A 19398-nucleotide genomic window follows, 5' to 3' on the forward strand; every position below is an offset into this window, starting at 1 on the left:
AATGCTTGAGGGTTTTTCACAATAAATTTTTTGGAGGACATTATGATCACTTAGCTGTGGGATTTGCTGCCAGTATTTTGTACCACCAGGACATACTTTTGCACCCTATATTTGAAGAACTCTTCTAACTTACATGTACTATGTTGTTCTTTCCTCTTAAAGATGTCTAGAGGGTTTTCTTTTTCTGTAAGTTTGCCCTAACTGTATAGTTTTACAAGACCCTGTTTACTATCTAGGCATTTCCAATGCATTTCATTTTATTGTGGTTAACAGTAAAGACATTTTTCTTTGTTCCCTTTCTTATATTAATGGATCTGCAGTAGTAGAGAAAAGATCTAGGAACCTTTATTAGTTTTATTAGCAATAGAGGATGTTGCTCTATGAGCATACTGGCTTTCCTTATCCTCAGAATTGGAATTGAGTTCTTGTTCCCTTTTTTTTGTTCACCTAAGTCGTAGGCCCTTGCTCCTTGGTTTCTTACATATAGACTTAAAACAACAATTCCCAACCTTTGCTTCCTTCTTGTTTTGAAGCACCTTTTTGCTGCCATTGTGCTTAAACATTTCTGAGGCACAGCTTGATGTTAGAAATTGGAGAGTTGTGTGTAGAGAGAATCCATATGAAATAGCTTCCTGACTCTGTTTTGTTTGTATTGGGCAAGTGATGATTAGCAGTACTATAATTATCACTCTTGAGGGAAATAAAGGCAGAAAGACTAAAGACAAAGTAGAAGTGGAAAAGCATAAGTTGAAGATCTTTGCTGGAAGCTATTTCTCCAGATGTAGGTTGAAAAATACTGGAACATGTGTAAGGAGAACCAATGTGCCCACATCTTGCTTACAAGTGTGTATAAGCCCCAAAAGTGAGTTTGACTGCCATCCTTTACAAGTGTGGTTTTCATCTGAGAATAATTTATAGGGGATGTACTCAATTTGTAGTACTCCTAGGGCTTGCTTTCCCCTTAGCCTTACAAAACTTCAGTATCTGAATACAATTTGATCCTTGGAAGGGCCTGTTTGTATGAGAGTCTGCTATAAGCTGCTGGTTTTTTGCACAGCTTCTAGATAATCCTTTACCAGGTAGAAATTTTAGGGAGGAATGTGGGTGTGGAAGCTCTGAAGGGAGCACATTGTTTTGTGAAGGGAGTGAAGTGGTGTGGCAGACAGTCCCTGCTAAGCAGAGTGGGGAGGGGTTAGGTCTCACCATGACACTTCTTTTGGAGCTCTGGAAGCACAGGGGACCCTCCAAGAGAAAACACTGGAAAAGAAACAAATTTCTAGTCAATATTTTCTCCTCTGAAGTTTCTCTCCACAACAAGAGTATGTGTGGAGGGCTGTACCATCACCCAGCCCAACCTCTCCCTCCAGAGTTGTGGGGTGGAGGAAGATAATATGTCACATTTGGAAGATCCCTTCATTGCCCATCCCTGTAGTTTAGAACTGAATTTAACACCTTGGATATATTCAGCAAAATATCACTGAGTCTAGCAGCCTTTTGTCAGACTCCTTTTGCTTTAAAAACATCTGGTAAGGCTTCGTTTTTGCCTGATTTTCCCAGACTTGGGTCCTCCTATCTGTTGTCATGAAATCACTATTTTCTGTTAGCTTTAGGTAGTTATCCTGTATCATTAGACTGAAGCAGGGGAAGACTCTCTTACAGCAGATAACTTGAAAATGTGTTAGCCTCTAGGTTGGAAGCTGGCACTTAGCTTAGGTGCAAGAGATGAGTAATGGCCCTAAAGATGCTAAGCTGTTTGAAGCCCCTCTGATAAATGAGGTTGTTCTGTGATGAGCTTTCCTCACTTTCTTTGACTGGCTGGTATAAAAGCTTTGTATATACAAGCACATTATTCATGAGATACTGGTTGTGGCTGTAAGGTTGTTTAATTCTGCAATAGTCCCATCTAAGGGATGATTCTTGCATTGCATGAAAGGGAGTCTAAGCAAGCTTTGCTTTTCATTTGCTGTGTAGAACTGTGCTCCCGTGGAGACACAGGATAACCAGCACATTTGCCATAAGACACTAAATGACAGACTTGGGGCTTTCTGGACATGCAAGTTCCACTCATCCCAGAGAAAAAAACAGAGGACTGGCATGGAAAGAAAATAATTAAACATAAGAAAGAAGTGTGGTAGAGAATGGAGCTTTTCTTTTCTGGCATTAAATTTCTGATATCCTCCTTATTTCCCACTCGGATATTGTTTATTCTTTCACCTTGTATTCTTACCACCTCCTTGTTCTTGCCTCTCTTTTGTTTATTTTTTCCCACTTTTTTTTCCTTTTCTGATTCTTCTTTTTGATTCTTCCTCTTTTATCTATTTCAACTTATTCCTCTTCTTGTGTTCTGTCTCTCTCTTCCCCTGCTCTTTCCATATCACAGTCCCTTACCTGTGTCCTCAGGGATGGCTTCTGGCTCATTGGGTGCTGCTCCCTCAGGTCTTCTCCCAAGGCTTGTAGGACTTCAACAGAGCGTTGTGGTGTATCCTCTGGTTTATGGCTACAGCACATCCATGTGGCACTGGTTGGGCTTTTCCAGTGTTCTTGGACTAGAAAGGGAAAGATTTATGATGGCATTGATCACAGTGCTAAAATAAACTGTTCTCCCTTAGCCAGAGGAATAGGAGTTTGTCAGTGCCAGTGCTCTGTATACAAAATGAAGGACACCAGCTGAGGAAGCCAGCTGCCTAGGCTAGCTGTTCAAGATCTGAAAATGGCAAGTCCCTAAAAGCTAAGAGCCAGAAGAAGTAATTTATATTAAAGCAAACTCTGTCATGAGTCATTTGACTTCTTTTTCTCTTACACACATAGTTTATGTCTCAGGCCTTCTAAGGCCTGAGTAACATCTGATACTCTTTAGGCTGAGAGGGCTCTCATAGAAGTGGGTTCCTGCTTCCAGTTACAGTGTAGCACTTAGACCTCCATTTAATTTGTCTTGTGTTTACAGACTGCAACTGTTACTTATTTGTCATTTTTTATGGTAATAGAAAAGGTTGTTTGCCTGTGATTCAGTCCCAGCCATGTTGTTGAGTAGCTCTGTGCCCTCAACAACAGCAAAGTGACCCAAGAGGGGCTTTGACTTTTTGCCTCATTAATTTTTCTTACGTGGCTCAGTTGTGCAGGTCATGCAGATCAGCAGGGACAAGAGGGGATGCAGGTCCCTGAACATCCCTCTCAACCACTACCTCAGTCTCAGGACATCAGCAAAGCAGTGCTCCACATCTTTCACACAGTTTATGTATGAGCTGCATGTGCTTTCTTTTTTTTTTCCTTTTCCTTTTTTTTTTTCTCTTGTGGTCTTCTCATTTTTCTCCATCCCCTCCCTTTTGCTCCCAGGTTTTAGTTTAAGTTTTTTCACCAGGTCCTTCAAATGCAAAAATAGTTAATTGCAGCTAGAAAAATATGAAAGGCAGATGAAAACTTCAAGCTGATACAAACCTGAAAGGTGAAAGGGAAACACAGAAAAAGCTTTGTCCTACTTCAAAGCTTTCAGGGAAAATGCTGGGACACCCCCAGCCAGTTTCCCTGGGCAAGGAGAGAACCCTCCAGCCCGCTGCTAGAAGTGTCTGCACCTTAATTAAGCAGCATGACTCTTGTTCCCCCTAGTGGCTAATTACACAGGCTCTGTTTCACACCAGCCGTTCGTTTAGCTGCCTTTCAACTTCCCAACCTAATTTTCCTCCCATCCACATTTTTTGCCATGTTTTGTAACTTTCTCAACTTCTCCTAATTACTGTTCTTATGATCTTGACTTCAGGAAGCACGAAAATACTCTATGGGTAGATGGTACCTTGTATCTGCAAGCCAGCAATGGGATTTAAGGTTGGAGATGTTTTTGCACACATTTCAGCCATGCATGCTGGATATTTCTGCAGCAGTAAGGGTTAAGGGAGAAGGGCTTTCCTTCTTTTATCAGCATCCCTGTTCATATTGTAACTCCTCGAGTACAAACAGATACCAGTGTCCAGAAATGTTAGGCACCTCAGATCAGCAGTCTTGTTTAATGTCCTTGAGATAATAATTGAATTGCCTGGCTTTACAGATCAAACAAATTCCACATAAAATGTAGTCCAGTATTTCTTAGTGGCAGGGAGAAAAAAATACAACTGTCTTTTCTCATGTAGTTCTTATGAGCAGCCTGGTTATGGGTAATAGTGCATATATTGGGTTAAACTCTTCAGCTGTATAAGTTCAAATCTAACTTAAGCCATGTGGCATCAAGTTCTTCTGAGGTTACCTTGATAAATAAAAACAGAATTTGTAATGAGAAAACAATGTGTTACCTAACAGGAGCATCAGAGTACATGGGGTTTATTCCCAGCTTTGCCACTGACTCTATGACTTTGGGCAAGTTTTTTAACTTTGTTCTTCATCCACCTCCTTTGTGAAGTCATTCTAGTGATGTTTAAGTGCCTCATAGGCTGGTCTTACAGTTATATGAAAGGTCATAGAAGGAAGAGTGCAAAGAATGGTGATGCTGATGGTGTTGGTCTGGTGGATAAAAATAACTAAGAATGGAAAGGCAGGTAGAATGACAGCTCAGTTGCACATAACTGGAACATCTTTTGAATTCTGAACAGGAAAGCAAAATATTTCTTTAGAACTGCAACCAGTTTATTATGTGTGAGAATTTCCATTGCTCTTTATATCATATGAAAGATGGCCTAATGGATATGGCATGACTGCAACTCAGAAGTGTATATAATTCTTTAATATTTAGACCATTCATGGCTTTTAAAGGTTGTTATGCATATCCAATGCCTGGTATAACTGCACTTCATATGCAGAATTCTTGTTTTTAGGAAAATATTTGGGCAAAATGGGAGACCACATCTCTTAAAGCACAAATTCACTCACATTCTATATTGGAAATTTCTTAGGAGCAATGAGGGCTAATTTGAAATCAGTGATATCATTCACAGGCTTATGGCTTTAGATATCTAATGCTGTATCCAACAGGTAGCTGAGAGGCTGGGTGTTCTGTTTGCTCAAGTACAGAGCCTTCTAAATTGCAGTTTAAGACATTTGCTGGAGCCTTCTGAAAATCAGATGTCACCCTCTTCTGATTGCATTGGGATCAGGCTTAGCAGAAACAACAGATACATCGTGCATTGCTGAGCATTTTTTGATTTGCATCTGAGACTGCTTTGTGACAGGTCAGAAACCCAGTGAATGTAATGTAAAACATTCAGCAGGATAAGACCTCCTTGTTTTAACTGTATCCTTTTTCTTGCATGTCTGGGTTATATTTTTTTTTAATTAAGTTACTGAGTTGTAGAATGGCCTGCATTCCCTTTATTCCTGTCAAAATGAAATGACTGACAGCTTTTCAGTCGCACATGGTCCTACCGTTCATTAGAAGCAAAAGGAGTAGGATGGGATCCTACCAAATTCTTCACATATTACATAGACAGAAAAGGCTGCTGAGCCTGAGATAGCTGTGTCTTATCAAGCAGCCTGTTACTGATCTAGTCTGATTTTATAAAGATCAGCACACATTAATCTATGACCAAAAAAACCCCAAGCCAGAGTAGAGCCATGTGGGTCTTTAGAGCATTTGTACAGTAAAAGTAAGACTTTCATGAGGTAAAATTGAATCTCCCTGCTCTCATTCTGTGATTGTCACAGCCAAAGATGCACCTCTGAACAAAACCTACCTTTTGTAAAGATTTCCTATATTAGGCAATTACCAAAGTAGAAAATTGCTGCTAATGAAAAGCAAAACAAATCTGAGATCTGGAGCTAGTGCAGTATTCGTGCAAGTAATCAGCCTGTACAAAAGGAGCATTCATCTTGAAATGACAGATAAGTGCTAAGGACAGGATTGCAAACTGTAAATATGTTAGCACTCTGAGTGAGAGCACAGCTTCAGCACTTGTTAGACTCATCAGCTGCTCTAAACAATATGGATCTTTGAAATGATCTCTGCTGAGATCTCAGTGCATTAGATAATGATATAGTTGTTCATTTTTTTGCCTTTTTTTTTCTTTCTTTTTTTGGTGTGTGTGTGTGTTGGTGGTTTTTTTTTCTTTCAGAAAGGATTTTCTGCAAAGAATGGGCCTGTAGTGCTGCCAGCACACACACTTATCTTTCTCCATGAGTAGACCCAGCAAGGGCTGTAGAGTCACTGTAGGGAGTACAGAACAAGCCTGCAGAGCTGTGCTCTGCCATTCCTGCTTTATGCACAAGAGAGGAACAGCATGTGCACGCTGGCTAGATTTCCCTCCAAAATTTTTGATAGTAAACTAGTGGTGTTACTGACTCCCATGGCACGTCTGAGAAACTGAGGTGCAGAAAGCTTGCATGACTTATTAGATTAAAATGCAGGAGCTGATGTATCTGACAGCCCTCCTTACAGCCACAGAAGTTGTGCTGGAAAGAGCTTTCTCCCATAAGCACCTTAGGAGCAATAGGTTAAGAAATTCTCATTAAAGTGAGTGGAGGGACAAGGCTTGCTTGGAAATAGGAGCCACAGGGTGTGAGTCACTGGGAGCTTCTTTAAAAATGGGAAATGAGATGAGACAGCAAAGTAAAAGTAAGTATGGTGACTGGCTGGGTGGGGTGAGGAGAGAATGTCCCTCTGGAGGCATTTGCTGCTGTTCACCTTTCCCAGAGAGAATAAGACAAGTTGCTGAACAAGCTCCCCAGCCCACCTGGCCAAAATTTGGGGATGGAAAGGTCTAGGGTGCTCTTGTCTGCAAGATCTCCGCTTTAAAGCTAAACCCCTGAGGCAGGACAGTGCTGTATTAGATCTCAGGCCATGGGCCAGCTGAACTCTGCTGCTCCACTTGATGACTGCCTCACATTCTAACTGCACTTTTAATTCCAACTGCTGGGTAGTCAGACAGAACCACCTATTGGTTTGGGTCCAGTCACTTATAAATTATACTCTTTTTTCTATTTGCCAAATCAATGCAAATGCTTTCTTAGAAGGTCTCCTAAGGAAGAAGGTGCCTCAGATACCTTTAAAAAGTGCTGGCAGTATTGGGTGGCAGGTTTAGTTTTGCTCATTAAAAGAGACTATGTAATTGTACTGTAATCAAAGGCTCTTTTATTGCTCTGGGGCAGGTGGGGATTAATAGCCCTTGGTTTTGATTTTGTATAGAAAAATGTCAGGCCTGACAGATAGCTGGAGTAGTGATGAGCATAACTTTCAACATTTACCAACAAGAAAATAGTTTCTTCCCAATAAAATCAGTACCTACAGGTTTTTCTGTGCAGTAAATGTAACTGCAATGTACAGAAAGGTTGCAGTTATGAAGAGGTTCCTACTTACACAGAAGTTTTAATGCCAAAGAGAACTGCATTTACAATGTCCCAGTGCTCTCCAGGAGATACAAGCCAAACTTTTTAGGAGCCAGGAGAGCAGAACACCTATTCTGATGTGACTGTTACAGTTTCCTCATATAAATCTCTCTGAATTCTGTATCCACAGGAATCCCACAGTTCAGGTTGAGATTGTCCCTTGCTGCTGTTGGAACACATTTGCCAACAGACTGACTGTTCCACCTGTCTGACCAGGCTTCCCAGGTTTTGAAGGATTCAAGAGCTTCCTAAAATTTTGTAACAAATGCATCTAGCATTTAAAGTGCTTTAAGCACTCTTCTTAAAGAACAGTTTAAATGGCAGAAGAGCTAATGAGAGCAGTAGCTTCTCATCCCTGGCTGCTTCTGATTTTCAGACTAGGGAAGCCAGGGTACCCAGTTTTTAATGAAACAACAATATCACCAGTGGATCAGTGTGCCTTGCTTCAGCTCTCACTCAGTTTGGCCACTTGTAGCCTCTATTTTGGGAAAGAAAAATACCTTATGGAATGGTGTGCTAGAATAGGCTACTAACTCTTTGTCTCTGCTAATCATAGCAAGGAAACCAAATCCCTATACACAAATAACACAAAAAACCCAAAGAGCCATACACATCTGTCTTCTCTGTTTGGTGCTTCCTGAGGAGAAATAGCTATGCAGTCCAGTTCTAAAATGGCAAAAGATTTCTTATGTCTTCTATGTTTTACTCTCTGCCCACCACATGTTGGATATCTGTAAAATACTCGTTTTGTCTTAAGTGATACTTTAATTTTTTGTTGGAGATAAGATGTCTATAAGGTTACTAGAAAGGCTCTCTTCATACTTCAATGCAGTTTTACTCTCTATTTTAGCTTTTCAACCTTCTCCTGGTTTACAGTAGTGAAAGACTTTTTCTTAAGGTCTCTTGTGTTTTATGAGCCCCCGTCCAAGGTAATTTCCCAAATGCAGTCCAGATTGAGTAAAATGTAAGCAAATTTCTGAGGTATAGTTTTCTTTATAGTAAACCACACATCAGATTAACTAGATAAAAAATAATCCCAAATCAAAACTCACAGCAGGGATTTCCCTCATTAACCTCAGGTAGACACTGGAGCACATATATTTGGAGAATATATTTGAAAGATGAGGGGAAAAGGAAAATTTCCTCAGACAGTGCTGGAAATAGGGAAAGAATAATTAGATGGAGAAGAGTGAAATTTTGCCAATAGTTTTGTTTTCTTGAGGGAGTAACCTTAAAGCAAGTGTAGGCAGAAGTTGTTTTTAGGACAAAACCCCAGTTAGATACCCCCAAAATGCTAAGAGCCACCAAGTGGGGAAATGGACGGGGAGACGTGTGCGGATTAATTAGATCGAAAAAATGTTTTGACAGCATAAGTGAACATATGGAAAGAATTGAGAGAACCCGATCCAGTTCCCCATGTGTAAATGATGCCTTAGCCATAGCTCATAAAGCAAATACAGATGCAAAAGGAAAAAAAAGCCCCCTTTCCTATCCCCTCCCTCCTGTAACCCCCAGTCCATTGCCAGATGGCAAATAAAAGTTTGAACTCGGTGACTAAATGCAAAAAGCTGTATGTTCAGCATGAACCTGAAAAGAAATCAGCTGAATAAGTCTGAATTTTGCACCTTAAAGGAAATGGTGCAGTTCAACTAAAAATCGTGTCAAGTACACTGCCCAGTGTCAGGATATCCTGTGCAGATGCTTTCTTCAACTTCTCTGCTTGACTCTCTCCTGTCCAAATGACTCCTTCTTCTTTCCTTTCCTTTTCCTTTCTGCTGGCCAGCTCATTTCTTTTGTTGTGCAAGTGTGGAAGCACACACCTGTTCTGCCTGCCTGCTGCCCCAAAGGTTTTACCACCTAAAATTGAAGGTAAAAAGAATTAGGACAGTTACTACAAAGAGAGGGCGAGAAGGGAACCAGAGAAGCAAAATAACTTCTTCTTCCAGAGGAGCAGCATTCCCAGGTTTAGTTTACTCCATCCACATCAGTGATGAGCAGGAAGAGGGCTGTTTTAGTTTTAGCATGGCCCCAGCATTAGGATCTGGTGTAGGAATCTGCTCTCTTGATTCCCAGGTGAACTTGTTTTCTGTTAAACACAGCTGTCTGTTGGTATAGTGTTTCTAAGCCTAAAAAAGTGAGTTAAATCAATATATTTTCTTGTGGTTTATATGGATAAACCTTCTTATTCTGTTGTAGCAGCAACACTTTGTGTGGTTAACAAATGTAATCCTCCCCAGAAGGGAGTGAGGGAGCTGTACTGCCTGTGCCAGCTGGCGGGGTAGGCAGGGAGCCTCCCTGCTGCCAGCCATGGCATCACCACCTATGCTGGAGAACTGGTGAGGATGCAGAGCATGGCCCAGGTTGTGGAAACCATCCTGGTGGGCAGGCTGGGCAGCTCCCTGTGCCCTGTGATGGCATCTTACCCATCTCTGTGCAGGCCATATGAAAGCCACCTTGGATCTTCTGCTGGCTCTGTAAAGCAGACAAAATCTTTGTGACCCTTTGTGGCAGGGTAGGTGCAGCTGAACCCTGCCCCAGCACTGGGCCAGGCTGCTTAGATGTTGCCCACAGACTGTTGATTCATGGCACCCGGTGCCAGCAATCTGTGAAACTGAAACAGGAGCTAAACATTTGGGCTCTTTCCATTGCCCAGGTAAGCTGAAACCCCTGCTAAGCTGTCAAGTTTGCATCCAAGCAGCTTTGGGCAGGAAGAGGTGCCAGCAGTGGAGCCCTCGCAAAGCAAACTGCGTAATTATTTGATAGTCAAAGGCAAGTCGGGGGAGGGCAGAGTCAAATCGACAACAAAACAACCTATATTTAGTAGCAGTGTGGCTGGAGCTTAGACCCAAACATAGTTTCCAGCTGATAGATGATGTGACAATCATAGCTGACCCTCAGCCCATTCTAAATTTGGTCTGCGGAATAAGTAATTAATATCCTGGCTAGCACGACAAGCCACCCTTCACAGCAGCTGCACTGCCACTGCTGCTCCTCTTATGGCTTTGTCTCTTGGCTGGGCAGCCTGGCTGGAGCACAAGTTCTGTGTGACACTGAGCTACAGTGGCCACAGCCTGTCTGACACTCAGTCACTAAAGCAGAGTAAAAGTAGGTGCTCTGGAGTAAATTTGGAGCTGTGGAGGTAAAAGTGGTTCTGTGCCTTATCTGCACTTGTCTCACTGTGATCTCTTTTCTCACTAGGTGACCTCTTTTCCATTTTTTTTGTCTCTGATAAGGCTGAGGAGTGAAACCCGTGCTCCTGTGGTACAGGACAGGTGGAGTGATCCATGCTTTAGGGACAAACCTTGAGTTTACGAACTCTGTGTAAAAGCCAAACCAAACCTGGGGGAAAACAATGGGCACAGCCTGTTTCAGAGAGAGGCAACTGAAAATGAAAAGAGTAAATTACATGTCTCAACTCAGCAAATTTGTTGCAAACTTGCTGGATCCTGATCCAGTACTTAAAACAGAAAACTGCTTTGTCTCAGTACTGAGGATCCATCCAGTTGGCCTCTGTCAACTGAAGCTGTGTGGCTTAGGCATGGAATAATGCTGGCCTGCTTCTAAACTCCTTGTCTGATTCCCCCCCACCACTGCAGCAATCTTTAATAAACAAATGCATAAAATTGTCCTCTAAGATGGGCCAATGCTATTATTGTACCTTAAAGGAGGTTGTAAAGAGGTTGGGATCAGTCTGTTCAGTCAAGTTATAAGTAGTAACTTGTAGGACAAGAGGAAATGGGCTGAAGTTGCAACAGGGGAGGTTTAGATTGAATGTCAGGAAGGAGTTCTCCACCAGAAGGGTTATCAAACATTGGAACAGGCTGCCCAGGGCAGTGGAGGAGTCACCATCCCTGGAGGTATTTCAGTCATATAGACACAGTACTTAAGGATATGGTTTAGTTAAGGTAAATGGTTGGGCTCAATGATCCTGAAGGGTCTTTTCCAACTGAGATGATTCTGTGACTCTGTGGTAGTGAGTTTCAAAGAGCCAGTGACTTTTCCTGGAATACTGACTTGAACTCAAGTCCTGAGCTGGTGTCCTGCTGGCTGGACCTCCATCTTTCCTTCCTCTTCTCCCTCCTTCTCTGTAGTCTCACAGACACAGACAGACACCAATTCTGAAGGTTGATATGAACATGGAAATTTATGTTGAACAGAGCAAAAGGAAACTACAAGCTTGTGTGAAATTTTCCACCTTTTCACCAAGTGAATGAAAGCCAAATTTTCACACTTCAGTCTTAGGTGTGAAATTTTTGCTCAGCTCTAATATTTATCCATAATGTGTTTTAAAACTTGGCTTGCTCCATACAGAATACCACAGAGAATTGAGTTACAGATTTTGAGCTTTGTGCATGCTGCCAAAATCTGCCTCCATAACTCAAACAAATTTAAGGGGGGAAAAAAAACCACTAGAAAAATACTGTATATGGTCTATCACATGCTTTCAGCATGTAGTCATAAACCACTAAAAAGTAATGTTCTGCTAGGGCTGTGTTACATAAATACATTAATGTAACTCCTGTAAACATAGATAAGATGAATTTTGCATCTGCATGCTATCGAGTAAGCAGTCTCTAAATAAAAGCCTGTAAGAAAACAGCAGCCTTGCTTACAACTTTTTAGCAAAGTTTAAAGGTATTTCTTGAAGATTAGCTTTTCACAAAATCTATTTATTCTGATCAAATCCAAACATCTTTGACTGGACTTCTTAAAATGATGCTAGTTAGCAGCTGTTAGTCTCAGCTTATATGTGTGGGATAGAGAGGAGAGTGAAGTTCTTCACTATTGAGGTAAAAATTATTCATATAACATTGTTTACTGTGTTTGTTAGGACTTAGAAGAGTAAAGAAAGTCAGTGTGTTAGTCTGAGCTTACACCTGCTGAATTCTGCAAATAATGGGGCAACTTGGTTTCCTCTGATGCTGGATCTGTGGCAGTGGAACTGTACAAAAACACCAGGGAGTTGAGACTGACCTGAGCAGGAATCTGGGTAATGTTTTGGGAGTAATGAAGGTGAAATTCATATTTCTAAAGAAACATGGTTCAGAAATTAAGACTTCCATGCATATGCTCTGTCATTCTCAGGAATATCTGAAGAGGCACATTTGCTGGTACAGATTTCTCACAGCATTTTACTGCATGAGTGGCAGCATTTGATCACTTGGCTTGTATAAAAATTAATATAATTTTCTCCTTTTGCATAAGTACTAAGATGAGGTGAGTTAACAACTTCAACTTGGAAAAAGAGTGAACCATGTACCTCCTTGTAGCTTGTTCTGAGATTCCTGACTTAGTTATAATTTATGACCCAAACCTAATTTACAGCAGAGATATTTTTCATCCTTCCCATCAATTGTAGGCCAATCATTCTTGGTTCAACAGAACCAAGGCTGTCACTGGACAAGCCATAAAGCATCAGTGTTCACACAGATAACTTGTTTATTTGCAAGTTTGAGTACTCCACTTGGTTTTTATATTGTCTAAGGACCCTTCCTCCAAGTATCTGGAGCAGTGTTGCTGTACCTGGAGCATGGAGTCCCCACACAGTTGGTTGAGCTTTGCTGCCTGTTTCAGGTGCTTTCAGGCACAGAGATCATACAGTTAAACTTTAGAGGTGTGGTTGTTTCACTGTGAAGTTAATAACTACACAAGGTAGAAATCCAACCACTTCTTGGGATTATCAAAATGAGTAAGTGGAGAGAACACAGCTGGGAACTGCATTGCTCCTGGAATGCCTCATGCATTTATCTTTGGATACAATTTTTTAAAGTACCTGATTAAAGCAAAAGCCCACATTCTTAAGGAAATTGATGCTCCCAGCTCATTAATTTCCCTGGGATTTTGTTGTTTTGGTTTGTTTGTTGTTTTGTGAGGTTTTTGTTTTGTTTTGACATCCCTAAATCTGATTTCTCAGATGATTTATGTGTTTAAGGTCCCCTTAAATTTCAGTAACATTCAGCCAGAGATCTCGAGTCAACATCAGACTTTGTCTGATGAACATCAGACAAAGTGAATATCAGACTTTGGGACTATTCACAAGTTTCAAATAGAGTTTCCCTGAATCCTCTTCCCATACCTGCTGGCTGTTGAAGCTACTCTGGTGTCTTCAGCTTATCCCTTGCCCCAGATCATGCTGAAGAGCAGAATTCAGCCACCAATATGGAATGAATGTGGCTGACAGCTGACCTTCCTGGCTTGGTCAGCCTTCCAGCAGCAGAATGACACCTGAAATGATGTTCTGAATTGTTCTGAACAATTCTGAATTGTTCTGAAATCATGGAGAATTTGGTTCCCTGGGCCTGTGTTTCTTCTGTCCTGGGCAGGGTAACCCTGTTTGACTAACTCTCTCCATGGTAAGCAGAGTGTTTACTGGCTTGTATCTGTCCCAGCTTTGACACTCTAACAAAAGGTTAGAAACCATGAATGCATCCCTTTATTTCTGCTCCACAGTGCCTCTCTTTTTTTTCTGTGTAAACCCTTCACTTGCTTCTTGCCCAGCCTTTAGAAATTATGATCAAATGCGAACTTTCAGGGTTTATTTATAGCATAGCCTTTATGGGGAGAGAGAAAAGAAATTATTAAAAAGCAATTTTACAAAATATTTTGTTTTAAGAGAGAATTCATTGTGTTTAAATCACTGTATTCATTGTACTGTCTAGACTGGCAAACAAAGAAGATAGAGCGTCATTCAAATTAAGATTGTGAAATTCTTGGTGACTGAAATTATGGATTTGGATGTCAACCCTCAAACCAGCTATTTCTGAACAGCAGTATTATCACTTTGCTATATTTAAGGCTTTGTTGGAGACAGAACAGTGCACAAGGTTGATCTGATTCAGTAATGCAATTCTAATGTTCCTTTGTTTCTGATTTCATTATAAATTCATATTTTCAATGTTCTGTTCCTCTTTGTCCCCAGAAAATTGTTGAAAAAACTCTCCTCTGGGAGTAAAGTTTTTGTTCAAACTAACAATGTCCAAACTGATTTTAGAAAACAAAAAAACATGCAACCAAAATGCAAATTAAGAGAGGGAGTTCATTTAGGATATTTTGGGCAACCTAGAATGAGTGAGTTGTTGCAAATTGCTGGCTGTGTATTTTTTTTTAAACGTATTATTCCACATCACATTACTGTGGTACTGGCTGTGGATTCTCAAAGGCCTATGGATTTCCAGTAGATTTAAAACTACAAAAGTAGTTTACCTGATAAACTGGACAGACTTGGCATCTTTCTCCTTAGCTAAGCATGAATAGATGGGTGAGCCAGCAGATGAGGCAGCAGCCAGGCCCTGTTCCCCACATCCCTTACATCAGGGCTTGAGGGATCAGTTTTCTTTTAGGGACCTCTCTAGCCTGTCCTGCTGCTGGCCCCATCATAGAATTATTTAGGCTGGAAAAGACAAGAGTGCAACAACAAACTTGGAGCAGCAGCTCCCTCCCAGGCTGCTGGTTAGAGGATGGGACCTTTGTGCCAGGGGTTTCAGGTCTGGGGAGACCTCATGGAGATTATTGGAAGCTTTTTTGGTTTGGTCCTTTGCAGGTTGTCTGATAGCTGGAGTGTAACAGGTACTCTGTGTGGTGTTGGGAGAGGTGATGTGGGGACTGAAGGGACACATGAGGAGCCCAAGAGCTGGTAGGACAGCCATGCTGTGCCAGCCCAGGCTGCCCTCACACCTGCCACACCTGAGGGGGTTGGTGCTGCTGTCTCGTCTTTCTTGAACCTGAGGAGACCTGAAATTATATGAGTAACAGTGTAAAAATAAAACCTCTCTAGAGATGTTTATCTCCAAAGGCTGGCCTCTTTCCCAAAGAAGCAATAATGCATTTTTCAGCACTGGAAGTTGTAAGGGGCCCCAGAGTAAAGCAGAACATGAGTGTGCAGAGTACCTAGGGCAGCAGCAGAACATGCCCTGGGAATGGTGCTGTCTGTGTCCCTTAAAGCTGTCCAGAACAGGCTCTGCCTGGACATGGAGCCAGTGGATAGCAAAGTTCAGCTCTCCCTTTCAGTTCTTTTTGCATCTGTGGATAAAAGGGGAGTTGTGTGAGAGATTTAGACCCCTTAGATACCTTGGGTTTATTTTCACATGGTATCTCCAGTGCAATTTAAAAAGAGGTGTTAAGCCCGGAGTAAAAAGCAAGGTGACTCCATGAGTGAAAGTGCTTCAAGGGGCTTTGCCTTTGTCTAACATTTTCTGTAAGACATCAAACTCTCTGGAAAACCAGTATTGATTGTAACAGAGGGAACTTCAAGGGTGTTTTTTCTGTGTTCACTCATTCATGGCCTCTAAATCCAACTGGCCATGTAAGGGAGTTGTAAAAGACAAAACTTGTAAACAATAGGAACAGTACTCGAGCCAGTATCACCTGTTAAAGAACAGGGAATAAATGCCCATTTCTCTTACTGGGAAAGATATCAACCTTTCTATGCCAGTATATTAATCTGGCTGGTGAGCAGGGTCTCTGTGCCAGCAGGCTCACATGTCCCAGAGAAAGGAACACACTATCTCTCTGGAAGTGTTATTTCAAGGGTGTTTCTTGGGGAATAAAAGTACAGTCGACTTCTGCACGTATGGAAGAGCACGGGCATATGAGTGCACAGAAATGCTCCCTGCTCTTTTATCAGAGGCCCTGACAGTAAATTCTGATTGCACTATAACAGGCAGTGTTTGATTCTTTGGTAGAGCCCCAGTTTCATCCAGTATTAACTCCCTGAAGCTGACATATATAGAAAGTTCCACATTCTAGTGGCACATTTGGACTGGCAGTATAAAAGGATGTGTTGGTGCTGAAGGATGGAGCAAACACACCCAGAAGATGCCAAGGTAATCCTGCAGGTTCAGCCAGACAGGCAGGGCTGGTGGCACATAGGGGCATCCCAGGTACATTGTGCTCAGCCCAGCAAACACTGCTGTGCATGGGAGAAAAGAGTATCTGCTGGCTTCATGGGCAGCCCACTGCCATCCCAGCCACTTACTTTTAGGTCATGATCATCATTCTTTAACACAGGGGAAATGGGAAACCAGAAAGTGTAAGGTCTGTCAGTCATCTTATCCTCAGAGCCTCCCTGCCTGTCCTGGTCTGGTTGAACTGTGCTCTCATTGCTCTTGTACATTGTAAAGTTCTAGGAGAGCCTCAGCTGTAAAATGCTGGGTTAGTGAGAAGCAAAGATTTTACTACAGCAGATATTACAGCCTATAAAATCATCCAACCCTTTTAAAATTCTAGCCATAGTTGAGTAGATGGCTTCCAGCAGCAGCAGAGGCTGATTGTTCTCCAGGGCTCATTCTGATACTCTCCTAGTGCTGTGCTTTAGGCACTAATGTTAAAACAGATTTAAGGTCTTGCTTAGAAACTGTGAACACTGATAGAGATGTAGTCAGAGACTAATTCTTTTATGATCTTCTATGTTTAACAGTATTCCACCTGAAAGCTATTGCTTTAATGGTCCTTTTGAAATAGCTTCCACAGAAAGTAGCCTGTGCCTGCTGTCTTGCCTGGCCTGGGAGCTTGATCCTCTACTAACATTGGTGATTTGTGTCTCATTCCAGTGAGATTCCACAGAAAATCAGAATCTTCCAGAAATGAGGAAAGGAACCAAATTATTCATCTCTCTCCCTTCCACATGGGACTCTGTCCCAGAGACTCCCTGGCTTTGTTCTGGCCAAAAGCAGAGTAGGCTTAAACTCTCTCTCTTACCCCTTTATACTGGAATGGGGACACAGCTGTGGGGTCCATAACAGAACTTTGCAAGTTACCTTTGGCTTCTGGAGCACACTCGAGTCCTCCTTTGCTGCAGGGAATTGATACTTTGAGAATATGATTAAGGGATCTCATGTACAGTATCATTTTATTTGAGAAATCACCCCTCCAGGGATGCAGTGTTTAACATTTCCTTTGGTTAATGTAAATAAGAAAGGATAACTCTGTTCTGTCTTGGACTCCCAGTAAGAAAGAGGAACAGATTTTGGTTTGCTGAGGGGTCTGCAGTACTTTGTTCTCATGACTACCATATAATGGGATTGAACATATTTGATGCCATCTGGCCTGTGCGGCCGAAACAAAATACCTCAGTAATGTTCCGATTGGTTTTGAAACATCTTGTTCTTGTCAAAAAGCATTTTAAATCAGAACAGGCTTTTCCAGTTTGTGTTTGTCTTCTACTAGGAGGCCATGGCGAAAATGGGGAAAATTGGGAGAGTGGTGCAGCCTAATCATGAGCATAAAAGGTAATCCTGATTTTGGTGTGTTCCTCTGAGAAAGAACTTAAGGGCTGTCTCTCTATAGCCCTGCTTGAACGCAGGCAGCATTTATGGGTCAGTTTTGTAGAGGATTATGTGGGCACTCCGCTCAGTGAGCCGGCAGCAGGCGGTCAGTTGGTGTGGGTGGGCTGGGAGCCCGCCAGTCCCTGCCCACCCCTTGCCTTCCCTTGGCCGACCGAGCCCACCGGCAGCGCAGGGGCTGCGGGAGCCCTTCCCCCCTGCCAGGAGCTCACAGACACACTCAGGCCTGAGCAGAATTCCACCAACGAGCGGCATCACCCCCAAACGCACCGGGCTGGGACCCCAGGGGGGCTTTGGGGGGACCCACGGGGCCGCTCCCCCGGCGGCGGCTCACGGCGGGGCGCGGGCTCCCCCTGGCGGGGCGGGAAGGGGGTGCGGGTCCCACCGCAAGAGCGCTCCTGCGTGTGTGCAATGAGCCCTGAGGGCTCCTTCCCAGCGCCCGCGGGTATGAAGTATAATTGAGGGAAGTGGAACGTGTCTATTAAAACCTGTGTGGAAATTAAATTTCTTGTACAGGTTTTATGACAAGAAATACGAAGTCTTTTTGAAACTTGTGGAACACCAGCGAGAGTATCGCTCCATCATGAACAGCTGCTAATCCAGAGTCACATCATCATCAGGGAACAGAAGGGAAAACGAATTTCCAGACATTTGTGATGCGGGTAATTTCTTCTTACAGTGTCGTCCATGTAAAAAAAAAAAAAAATCTTTTATCATTTAAAGTGTATGTTTTAATTATCAATGAGAAATAAAATGCACTCACTTCACTGTGAAGCACGGGAAATTTTCTGTCAATAATCCCTGCACCCCAGGGACAAGGAATAATTGTTTGCCTCAGCCAGGGAAGACAAGACTGTGGATGCCCCAGTGCTGGTGTTTAGAGTGACCACAAGCAGGAACAGCACCAGGAACAAAGAAACTGCCTGGGATGGACTCGAATCCCTGCCCTTTGCTGTGCTTTTCACAGGTAACCACTCCTGACTTTGCACTTGGGTCTTCTCGTTTCTGCTACAGCTAAGACCCAAACATGATTTCCATTGGAAAGTTCTGTTTGGATTTTTCTTTACTCTGATTGATTATAGTAGCATTTGGTGGCTGATCCTTGAGAATTATTTTTACAGCTGTGCAGTTTTTTTCTCTTTGTTTTCTCCTGTTTCCTGCTCTCTTTTTTCCTTTTCCATTCTTGTGGTGCAGTCATTTTGCTATTAACAATTTGTGCCGTTTTCTCTTTTGCAAGGAACTCACCCTCAGAGCATGTGGAACACTGTGCAGATGTGGAAAGGCCCAGTGTTGGCATTGAAAGACCAGGCTGAGCAGAGTTGCTGAAAATATGTTCATAATGCAGGTGGATTCCTTCCATCCTGCCAGCTGTCTCATGGAGTGTGACACAGCCCAGTTCTCCCTTGCCCATTGCTCCAGCCAGGCCCAGGTCAGAGCTGAAGGCAGTGACAGGAGGTACAGGGGATGCAGGAGGACACAGAGAGTGGTTTTCTTTCTTAGACTTGCATCTCTCAAGGCTCAGAAGCCTTCCTGGCTGCCTGATGGTCAAATCCAGTCAACAAAAAGCTTTAATTTGTTCCCAGGCTGCTCTGATTAGTTAGTCCACCAAGGTACTGCCAGGCTCTCAACAACAGGTCATGGCATGAGTGGGCTGTGGGAGGAGAGAGTTTGGACACTCTGGTTGTCACCTTTGATAGTACAAAATCTTACAAGATCCAAACACTGCCAGTGCCTTCAGTGAGGCTCTCTCAGAAATTCTTTCTCTGCCATTTGTCTGCTCATACTTCAAAAACAATACTGTTCTGTTTAAAAACCC

General features: G+C 42.5%; 1 protein-coding gene across 13 annotated transcripts in view; it reads left to right on the top strand.

Moving 5' to 3' along the window:
* FGGY (FGGY carbohydrate kinase domain containing) overlaps positions 1-18356 on the top strand; it is a 298819-nt gene extending 280463 nt beyond the window's left edge. For all 13 annotated transcript variants that reach the window (XM_030455591.1, XM_030455592.1, XM_030455587.1 and 10 more), the window contains 2 exons: positions 17467-17528; positions 18099-18356. In XM_030455591.1, the coding sequence (XP_030311451.1) occupies positions 17467-17528; positions 18099-18180 (144 nt within the window). In that variant the 3' untranslated portion in view covers positions 18181-18356. The remainder of the gene's footprint in view (positions 1-17466; positions 17529-18098) is intronic.
* The last annotated feature ends 1042 nt before the right edge of the window (positions 18357-19398 follow it).

This window comes from Calypte anna, chromosome 8, assembly GCF_003957555.1.
Source record: "Calypte anna isolate BGI_N300 chromosome 8, bCalAnn1_v1.p, whole genome shotgun sequence".
NCBI classification, from domain to species: domain Eukaryota; kingdom Metazoa; phylum Chordata; class Aves; order Apodiformes; family Trochilidae; genus Calypte; species Calypte anna.